Source organism: Myotis davidii, unplaced genomic scaffold, assembly GCF_000327345.1.
Source record: "Myotis davidii unplaced genomic scaffold, ASM32734v1 scaffold178, whole genome shotgun sequence".
In the NCBI taxonomy this organism is placed as follows: domain Eukaryota; kingdom Metazoa; phylum Chordata; class Mammalia; order Chiroptera; family Vespertilionidae; genus Myotis; species Myotis davidii.
In genome coordinates this window covers 255250-264118 of record NW_006290668.1, presented here as the reverse complement: position 1 = coordinate 264118, position 8869 = coordinate 255250, and the positions used below count along the sequence as shown (strand labels likewise).

At 53.0% G+C, this 8869-nt stretch overlaps 2 protein-coding genes across 9 annotated transcripts in view; both read right to left on the bottom strand.

The window, feature by feature from the left end:
• Positions 1-7065, bottom strand: part of DYRK1B (dual specificity tyrosine-(Y)-phosphorylation regulated kinase 1B) — an 8759-nt gene extending 1694 nt beyond the window's left edge. Inside the window, exons 1-9 of one of the 8 annotated variants that reach the window (XM_015563855.1) lie at positions 6919-7065; positions 4813-4976; positions 3477-3596; positions 3189-3377; positions 2649-2796; positions 1407-1693; positions 579-725; positions 357-497; positions 24-59 (exon numbers count right to left, since the gene is read on the bottom strand). In XM_015563855.1, coding sequence (XP_015419341.1) covers positions 24-59; positions 357-497; positions 579-725; positions 1407-1693; positions 2649-2796; positions 3189-3377; positions 3477-3596; positions 4813-4875 — 1131 coding nt within the window. In that variant the 5' untranslated portion in view covers positions 4876-4976; positions 6919-7065. Of the gene's footprint in view, positions 1-23; positions 60-356; positions 498-578; positions 726-1406; positions 1694-2648; positions 2797-3188; positions 3378-3476; positions 3600-4812; positions 4977-6189; positions 6893-6918 lie in introns of those variants that run through there. The other 7 variants (XM_015563854.1, XM_015563852.1, XM_006763673.2 and 4 more) reach the window with 7 other exon arrangements.
• A 244-nt stretch (positions 7066-7309) lies between these two features.
• The window catches only part of FBL (fibrillarin), a 12857-nt gene continuing 11297 nt past the window's right edge, over positions 7310-8869 (bottom strand). The window contains exons 7-9 of the mRNA XM_006763668.2: positions 8499-8611; positions 7552-7697; positions 7310-7416 (exon numbers count right to left, since the gene is read on the bottom strand). Coding sequence (XP_006763731.1) covers positions 7392-7416; positions 7552-7697; positions 8499-8611 — 284 coding nt within the window. The 3' untranslated portion in view covers positions 7310-7391. The remainder of the gene's footprint in view (positions 7417-7551; positions 7698-8498; positions 8612-8869) is intronic.

Here is an 8869-nt window from a genome sequence, read left to right as displayed (position 1 = left end):
CCGCCCGTCTGCACGCCCAGCACCTCCTGCAGCCGCCGTGTCCCAGGGCCCTGGTAATCCTGGCAGGGAGGGGGGGGGAGGGGGGGCAAGAGAGTGGCCGTCAGTGGGCAGGAGGGGCAGGGAGACACACACGGGGAAACAGAGGCACCAGAGAGAAAGTGGAAAGAGAAGCTAAGAAGAGTTGTGGGGTGGGTAGGAGAGATAGGGTAGATTGGGGAGGAAGGAAAAGACAGACAAGGGGGAGAGGAAGGAAGGGAAAGACACAAGGGAGAGGAAGCAGGGAGAGAGGGAGCCCCAAGTGTGAGAGAGTGAGGGGCCACCAGGGTAGGAGGAGCGGCAAAGGGCAGGGGCCGCACCTTCCTGAGTTCCTTTGTCCTCCGTAGGGTCCAGCCACCCCCAGGCAGCCGTTCAAAGTATTTGCGAGCCTTGGGTGCCTGGTCTAGCATGGGAGCTGGTGGGATGCCCAACACCTCCACAATCCGATTCATTTGGTCCACCTGTGAGCATGTGGGCAGTCAGGGTCATCAGGCCAGCCCGGCCTGCACCCCCTCCAACACAACCCCTCCTCAGGAGCACACCTCATTGGAGCCACTAAAAAGGGGCTCTCCGGTGTGCATCTCCACCAGGATGCAACCCAGGGACCACATGTCAATGGCCAGGTCATAGGGCGTGCCCAGGAGCACCTCGGGTGACCGGTAGAAGCGGCTCTGGATGTACTGGTAAATCTGAGGGAGGATAGAGGGCAATAGTCACCCCCACTGGCACCCCCAAAACTACAATAAGCCTTCTGCCTCAAACTGGGGATATGGTTGCTACAAACCCTGATGTTATCAGCACCAACTTTACAGGAGCCACTACCTCCACTTTACTCATCGGCCTCAGAGTCTGCTGGCCTAGTCTGATCCTGATCTCCATCTGTAGGCCTGACTCTGGGCCCCTCTTCGTCAGAGTTTGGCAGTCTTCAAACCTAGCCCTTCCTACCATCCCAATCCGACCCTTTTCATGCCACCATCATCATTAATTCAAATGACTGCTTACAGGAAGTTGCATAGCTGAAGCACCTTCCCCACCTTCCATCCCAGCTTTAAGAAGACTGGGTAAACAATCTTTAGCTAAGTGCCAACTAGGCTCAAAGCCAACCCAATTTCCCCTACCCACATCTGGCAGCCTCAAAACTGGCCCCACCCCCAGCCTTCACTCTTCCCTTTCTGACTGGGCAGTATATATATATATATCCTGTGGCTCTCTTCTTTACCTAAGCACTATCCCTTAGGCATCAGCCACTTCACTACCCCATCCAGCCTACTTCGGCCCCTTAATCTCTGGCTACCAGCTGGCTCCGCCCGGTCCCAGCCACACCCATACCCACACCACTAGTCCCACCCCTAGGGCGGGCCAGGCCCTACCCGCTGGCCAAGCTGGCAGGAACTGCCGAAGTCCACGATCTTGATGGCACTGCGCTTGGGGTTGCAGAGCAGGATGTTCTCAGGCTTGAGGTCGCAGTGAATGATGCTAAGCTCGGGCGTGGCCAGGAAGAGAAGCGCCGTGCAGAGCTGCTGCGCCAACTTCCGTGTCAGGTTCAGCGAGACACCCCGGAAATGCGTGTTGCGCAGGAGGTCATACAGGTTGTAGGAAAGCAGCTCGAACACCAGGCACAGGTGGTTCCGGAACATGAAGTGCCGCTTCAGGTGCACTGCCGGGAAGGAGGCCAAATAAGGGGGTGGGAAAAAAACCTGAGGCTCAGAGAAGGCCAGTGGTGGCCTGGGGTACGCAGGAATCAAGGAGAGGGCCGGAAGCAGATATGTGTCTCTGCTTCGAGCACTGGCCAAAGTGGCGTGCCCACAGGTACCAGCTGCTAGTCAGGTATTTTTATATGGTCTATAACTTGGATCATACCAAGAAAAAGACTGATTTTCTTAAGTGAATTCTTCCCGTCTCTTGTCAAACTGTCAGATAAACCAAGAGAAAGTTTCCATTTGATGCTGACAGGTCTGTACAGGCACAGATGAAGAGGGAGACAGGCCAGGCACCACTATTTTCCTTCAGCTAAGGAGGCTCACCAACGGTGTCTTTAATAAGATTCTATTCTGCCTCATTTAATTTTATAACATTGTTTTAGTCTCAATTCTTTTTTTTGTGTATGTGGCAGAGGTTACTCATTTTCCATTTACTGTGACGATTTATATTTAAAGAAACATACTATTTAAATCCTCTTGCTTTTTCTAAGAGGAACCAGTATAAACACGAGGGAAAAGGCTGGCATAGATGTGAAAAGTAAAGACTCTGGAGTCCACTGCCTGGTCAAATTACAGCTCTACTGAGTACACACTCTGTGACCTTATGCAATAATAGCACCTGAATGCCTTGCTTCTTCATCTCTAGGCTGTGGGCAATGATGCCCCTTCCGTGGCACTGTGGTGAGGCAGACAAGAGCTTATTTATGTAAAGTGCTTACAACAGAGCCTGACCCTTAGCACCTAATAAACTCTGACCAGCATTATCTTGTGAATAGGACAAAAATCATAAAAAGTGGCAGAAGAATCACTGAAGTCATGGGATTACAGACCAGACCCTGTCCTGAGGACACCAACCCCGTCCGATAGCAGGGGTGACCTGTCCCTAACAGTTCGTGCTGCCTCAGGGCTCACCGATGTAGTACTTCATCTCCGTGTCATGCTGGTTCATCAGCTCCAGCAGCCGCAGCTCAATCTGGGCCTGGTTCAGGAAGGCCTTTTTGTTCTTGATGATCTTGATGGCCACCAGTTCCTGGGTCTGATGATCATAGGCTTTCACCACCTGCAGGGGCAGGGTATGTCACAAAGTGAGGGGAAATGGGAGGTGAGGGAGGAAACAGAGCCAGGCACCACTGTTTTCCCTCCAGCTAAGGAGGTTCACCAATATCACTATTCAATATTACTAACAGGAATTCAAAATTGAGTGCTCACCAACAGTCAGGCACTAGTATGAACACTGGACATGAAATAACACAACCTCATGTGGAGAGTCCTGTTAATTGCAGATTTTTTTTTAAGAAATGAAACAGGCACAAGGAAAACCAAGTGACTGGGCTGGGTTGAATGGCCCAGCATAGAACTTGAAACCACTGAACCACTGACTGTGTGAACCAACATCAGTGGGTGCCCATATCCCCCAATCTCTGGATCTGGGTGGGTGGGGGCATCCCGCACCTGGCCAAAGGAGCCTTTGCCAATGAGGGAGTCAATCTCATAACGCTCCAGCCAGCGCTCGCCACTGCGCACTATGTAGTCATGGTTGTCATCGTCATAACCGTGGTTCAGGACCTTCTTCTCCTTCTTGGTGCTTGAGTCCTGAGGAGGAGCCTGCTGGGCCCGCCGCTTCTTCTTTGCATAGTAGACCTGCCCAGCCGGCCAGCCAGGAGATGAGGACTGGTGAGTGACCTGTGCCAGCAGCCAGGACCCCTCAGCACCCAGCTGGGTCCCCCACCCCCTGCCTACCTCATTGATGTGCTTGTAGGTCTTGATGAGGTCCACGGAGAGCTTGCGCAACGGGGCCGTGGTTGCATCCCGGAAGGCCAGGGGAAGCCTCCTCGGCAAGAGCCGCACGTTAGGCAATACCTGCTGGACAGGGTGAGAGGTGGGCACTGAGGACAGACCTTTCCCTCCAACCTCAAGGGGGAGAACTAATGGGTGGCTGGCTCATCACTACTGTGTGCCTATTTATTTGGTCATTTTCTGACAACCCCATGAGCAGAAAAAGTCCCCAAGAGCAGAGGCTATGTCTTATTCTTGCTGTGTATCTTCAGTGCCTGGAGCAGGGCCTGGTATGTAGTGGATAATAATAATTATTATTTTTTAAATATATTTTTATTGACTTCAGAGAGAAAAGGAGAGGGAGAGAGAGATAGAAACACCAATGATGAGAGAGAATCATTGATTGGCTGCCTCCTGCATGCCCCCAACTGGGGATCAAGCCTGCAACCCCGGCACGTGTCCTTGACCAGAATTGAACTGGGGACCCTTCAGGCTGTAGGCTGACACTCTATCCACTGAGTCAAACCAGCTAGGGCTGTAGTGGATAATTATTAAAGATTGGCTGAGTGTTCCTTTCTGAACCTCAGTGGGAGAGATCATACAAAAAACTTAGGCTCTGCCCCTCCCAACCCTTCGCCTGAGACCATCCATCTGGGTATCCCATCTTAAGGGTTCCCATCTTGCTTCACCCTTATCCCTTAGGGCCTTTCCAATGCTCACCCCCTGCCCCCTATGTGAGCACCTTTGTCCAGTTATTTCACTTCAAGAGTCCTGGATCTGGATCCAGCACCCTGGATCTCCCACTCCAAGCTCTACATTTCAGAACCTTAACTGTCTCTATCCCTGGAGATCTATACCCTGTACCCTAGGCCCTGCAGACTCCAAGACCCTCCAGGCTCAACTTTCCTCCCCTTTCACTCCCTCCAGATCTTTCACTCTGGACTTTTTCTTAGTGAACATTTATTGCTTACTATGTGCCACGCACTGTCCTCAGCACTTTATATGTATTTCATTAACTGGTTTAATCCTCACAACAACCCTGTGGGGTAGATAACATTATTGGCCCCATTTTACAGAATAGAATACTAAAGCATGGAGAACCTAGTAATTTTACCTATTTTAACCCAGGCCCTCAAAACCCTGACTCTGCCAGCAACTTTTCTATTATATTCAACTTCCATGGGGCTCTTCATGCCCCTGAGAGACTGTCCTGGATAACCACACTATCTTTGGCCCCAAGATCCTTCTGTTCCCAGCCTCCCTCTACCCTAGGCAGGCGAGGAGCCAGCTGATCACATACCTGTGTGTGTTCCTGGGGCCCTGGGAAGCCAGAGAAGGGACCATGGCCCGGTGGGACGGCCATGGTGGGCTCAGAGGGCCGCAGGGGAGCGAGGCCTGGAGCGGGAGCCCGGCCGGGGGGCGCCTTCTCGCATCCTGCACCTCGGCTGCCACCGCCGCTGAGACCTGAGAGCAGGCGGTAGGCAGGGGAACAACATGGAAGGGGATGTGTGGGAGAATGCCAGGCAGGAAAGGGGTGGACATCAGAAAGAAGGCAAGGCACAGAGGGTGGAGGAAAAGTGCAACAGAGCAACAGGTGGGAATGAAGAGGGGACAGACAGAAGTGGTGAGGGGGAGGGGAAAGAAGGCACAGCAGAGTCCCTCAACAAATGATTACCAAATAAATGAGGTGGGCAGCACAAATGGGCACATGTGAAAGGGAGTGATTGGGAGTCAGGCAGGAATATGGGCCAGGACAGAAAAGGACAGAAAGACACCAATAATTGGAGGAAGGAAGAAAACAGAAATCACAGACAGTATGGGGAGTAGGGTTCACTCTTTTCTTCCCATTTCCACTTGTAACCCTCCCCAGGACGCCCTCACACAAGATCCTGAACCCCTGCCCTCTCCCCTGAATATTGGGATCTCATCTTACCAAAGCAAGGTTCATCTGTTTCAAGATCTACCCTTCCCTGCAGATCCCCCAAACCACATTAGAGTCCTCTAGGCCCCACCAAACCATAGCAAAGTCCTCTGTAAGCCTCTAAAACCACACCAGGGTCTTTGGGGACCTCCTGATCACAGTTATCTGAAAACTCCTATATGAGTCCTACTCCTGTGGCATTCTGGTCCACCAGGGCACACCCTACCTGAGGGATCTCCCCCCCCCCCATATTATGCCAAGACCTCTTCCCTATATCATTCTCCCACCTCAGGAGCCACTGCTCCAGCTAGTTTGTCCGTACCATATCCCACTCCCCAGTATTGTGCCAAGGTACCCCTTCCAATCAAGGCCCACTCCTCCTGATGGGGGCAAAGGGATGTGTCTCTTCTCACGACTAGTGATCGTCCTTCTCTTCCCTATGCTGGAGTCTGCCCACCTCCTCCCAATCCAGTATTCCCACCAGGCCCTTTCTCCAGTGACTCTTCTGTCCACTGGAGTCAATCCACAACTGCCCATTCCTAGAAGGCCCCATAGCCAAATCCCCCAAATATCACAGAATTCTTCCCTATCTGCCACCCCCAAATCCCTCATATCAGTCGCTTTCTCCTATGCCAAGCCTTGCCACCCCACGACCCCATCTCTCTTGGAGCTCCCCCCGCCCCAACACACACACCCCAAACTCTTTCCTGGGGCCCTCCCACACCAGGATCGTCTCTCCCAGCCACCACCCCCTACCCGGGTCAGGGCTGGTGCGGGGCCCACGGGAGGCTGGGGCGCGGTGGGGCCCCCAGTGGGGTGGGCGAGCAGCCAGCATGGCGGCGGTGGCGGCGGTGAGGAGACAGCCGCCTGTCCCGGGCCAGCGGGCTCCGGCAAGCCCTACCGCAGGGAGGGCAAGCGGGACAGGCGGCCGGTGGGTGACAACAGCAGCCGCTGCGGGGGGAGGAGGGAAGAGGAGGGGACAGGGACGAGGGTCAATCCGGGGCACACAGGGAAGGGAAAGGCAGGTGGACGGGGGAGGGGCGGGGTAACCCTCGACCGGCCGGCCCCGCCCCACGCAGCCACCGGCCCCCAGGGACACAGGCGTCTGGCCTCCCATTTTGGAGGGCCGCCAGGGCCAGCGGGCAGGCCTGAACTTGGCAGTCCACACCTGCCATGGCAACAACCGTGCCATTGGTCGCTGGGCCCAAGAGCTCAACCAATCACAGCTCGGGGCGGTTGTTGCTAGGCGACAATGATGCAGCGGGCAGAGCCGAGCCCAAACAAAGGGCGGGAGCGGGACCCCAGAACCCCTTCCCAAGACAACTCTCTCGGGCTATGCCCTTCCAGGAATCCAACTATGAATAGTTAGGCATGGCCTACACCTGCCCGCCGCCCCACTCCTCTCCTCCCTGCGCCTCCTAAATCTCCCAGCGACAGGGGGAGGGCGGAGCGCGAGCCGCGCCCCATCTGTAGCCACTTCGTTACCTGAGAACGCAGGCAAGGGGACTCAAACTGCTCGGGAAGCCCGAGCTCAGGCCTGCCCACTGGCTGAAGATATCCGGTGGACGCAGCGAAGCAGGGCCCCGATTACCCAGTAATGCAACCAGCAAAATGGCAACCACAACAAACCGGTACTGCGCCTGCTCAGCGGAGCTTACCAGCACACATGCGCAGTGAGCTCCGCTCAAGCTCCAAAATCCGGGCTAGGGTGGCGCAAGAGGCAGCTAAGAAAGGAGCATGCGCTGTGTGATCCACTGAGACTGTCCACCACCCACCACCACCACCACCACCACCACCACGCAAGTTAACTAAGGGCGCATTCCGCCCTGTTGTCAATAGAAGTCGCCAAGCAATCAGCAGCAGACCCAGACCGGAAGGACGGATTAGTCTTTTAATAGAAAAACACACGTGTAACAGTAGCAACACAATCTCTAGCAATCCAGATGAAGAGCCAGCCTTCAGTTCTTCACCTTGGGGGGCGGCCTGTGAGAGGGAGATGAGAGGCATCAGAGCTTGTCACCACTTTAGGGGCACTCCTAACAAGTATTGAACCGTGTGGCTCTGGGGTGCAGGGGCCAGAGACATCTGTCCTGGTGGAATACAGGGCCCCCTGCTCACCTGTACACACCCACGACCACAGCGTGGTCTCTTTCATATGGCTCTAGAGTCAACTGCTCCTGGGGCTTCATGTTTTCCTGTTGCATTTTTTTCACTTCAGAGGCAAATACTGCCTCGGCAGATGCTGTGGAGTCAATGCAGTTAGCCTACAGAGGAGAGAGGATTTGAAGTCTGCAGCAAGTCTTTGAGCTATTTACCCTTTTCTGTGCTCTTTAAATTAGAAGTACTTGTTTTTACTGGAAATGGTGAAACTCGAGTTTTGGAAATTTTCAATTTGGTCTGGATTTGGAACAGTTAGCTTTCAACAGAGTCCTATCATCTAAAAGCCAGTGTTTAAATTTTACACTCAGGGCTTTTCCCCCCTTCTGCTTCCTCTTTGACAATAATAATGCAGCTGAGAATATGAAAATAAATGTACCAAAAGGCTAACAAAATGGTGAATCTGGTTGAAAGGCACATGGCAGAATTCTCTGTATTTCAAAGTAAAATGTTTTTTAAAGTGCAACTAGCATTTATCTAGTATTTATTCTACACCAGGCCGTTCTAAACACTTCACATATATTAATTCTTACATAGACACTAAAAAATTGGACTAATACTTCTATTTTACACACATAGTATTTTCATTTTACAAGCACACAGATTAAGTAACTTGTTCAAAGTTACACAGCGAGCTGGAATTCAAGCTCAAATTGTCAGACTCAAGGATCATGCACTTGACCACTACGTCCTATTGCCTCTTTAAACCCAAAGATGCTAGTTTTGCAGACATTACTCATCATGTGATATTTGACTGGGGCCAGGGAATGGCTTGTAGGGAGCTGTGTGGGAATAAAGGCTGAGAATAGACTGACTGGATTAGGGGGGGGATGAAGGCTCCCTTGTTTTGACTGGCTACTTGGCAGTTAATGATAGAGAAAATACTTAGACTCCTCCAAGACCCGCACCTTAATGGAAATCACAAAGTGTCCTCCATTACGTAGGAAGGTGTGGGCATTCAGGGCTACAATCCGGGTCTGGTCTGGCTGGGCCACATCGGCAAAGATCACATCCACCATTGCTAGGGAGAAGGAAGTGGCAGTTAAAAGCTGGGTCTGCTGATCTTCCCAGCTCCTCCCAGGGGGCCTGCAGACTCCTGGCAGTCTTCCCTGCTTCCAGTCTCACTTCCCCCCACTGATTCCCCCTCCCTCCACGATGCCCCCAAGATGGGTCCAAAACCCAGTCACATTATTCGTTCACGCCTCTTGTAACCCATGGTTGCCACCTACTCTGTGGCCAGCCCCGGACCGGACATGGGGGACAGAGAGACCAGTCACAC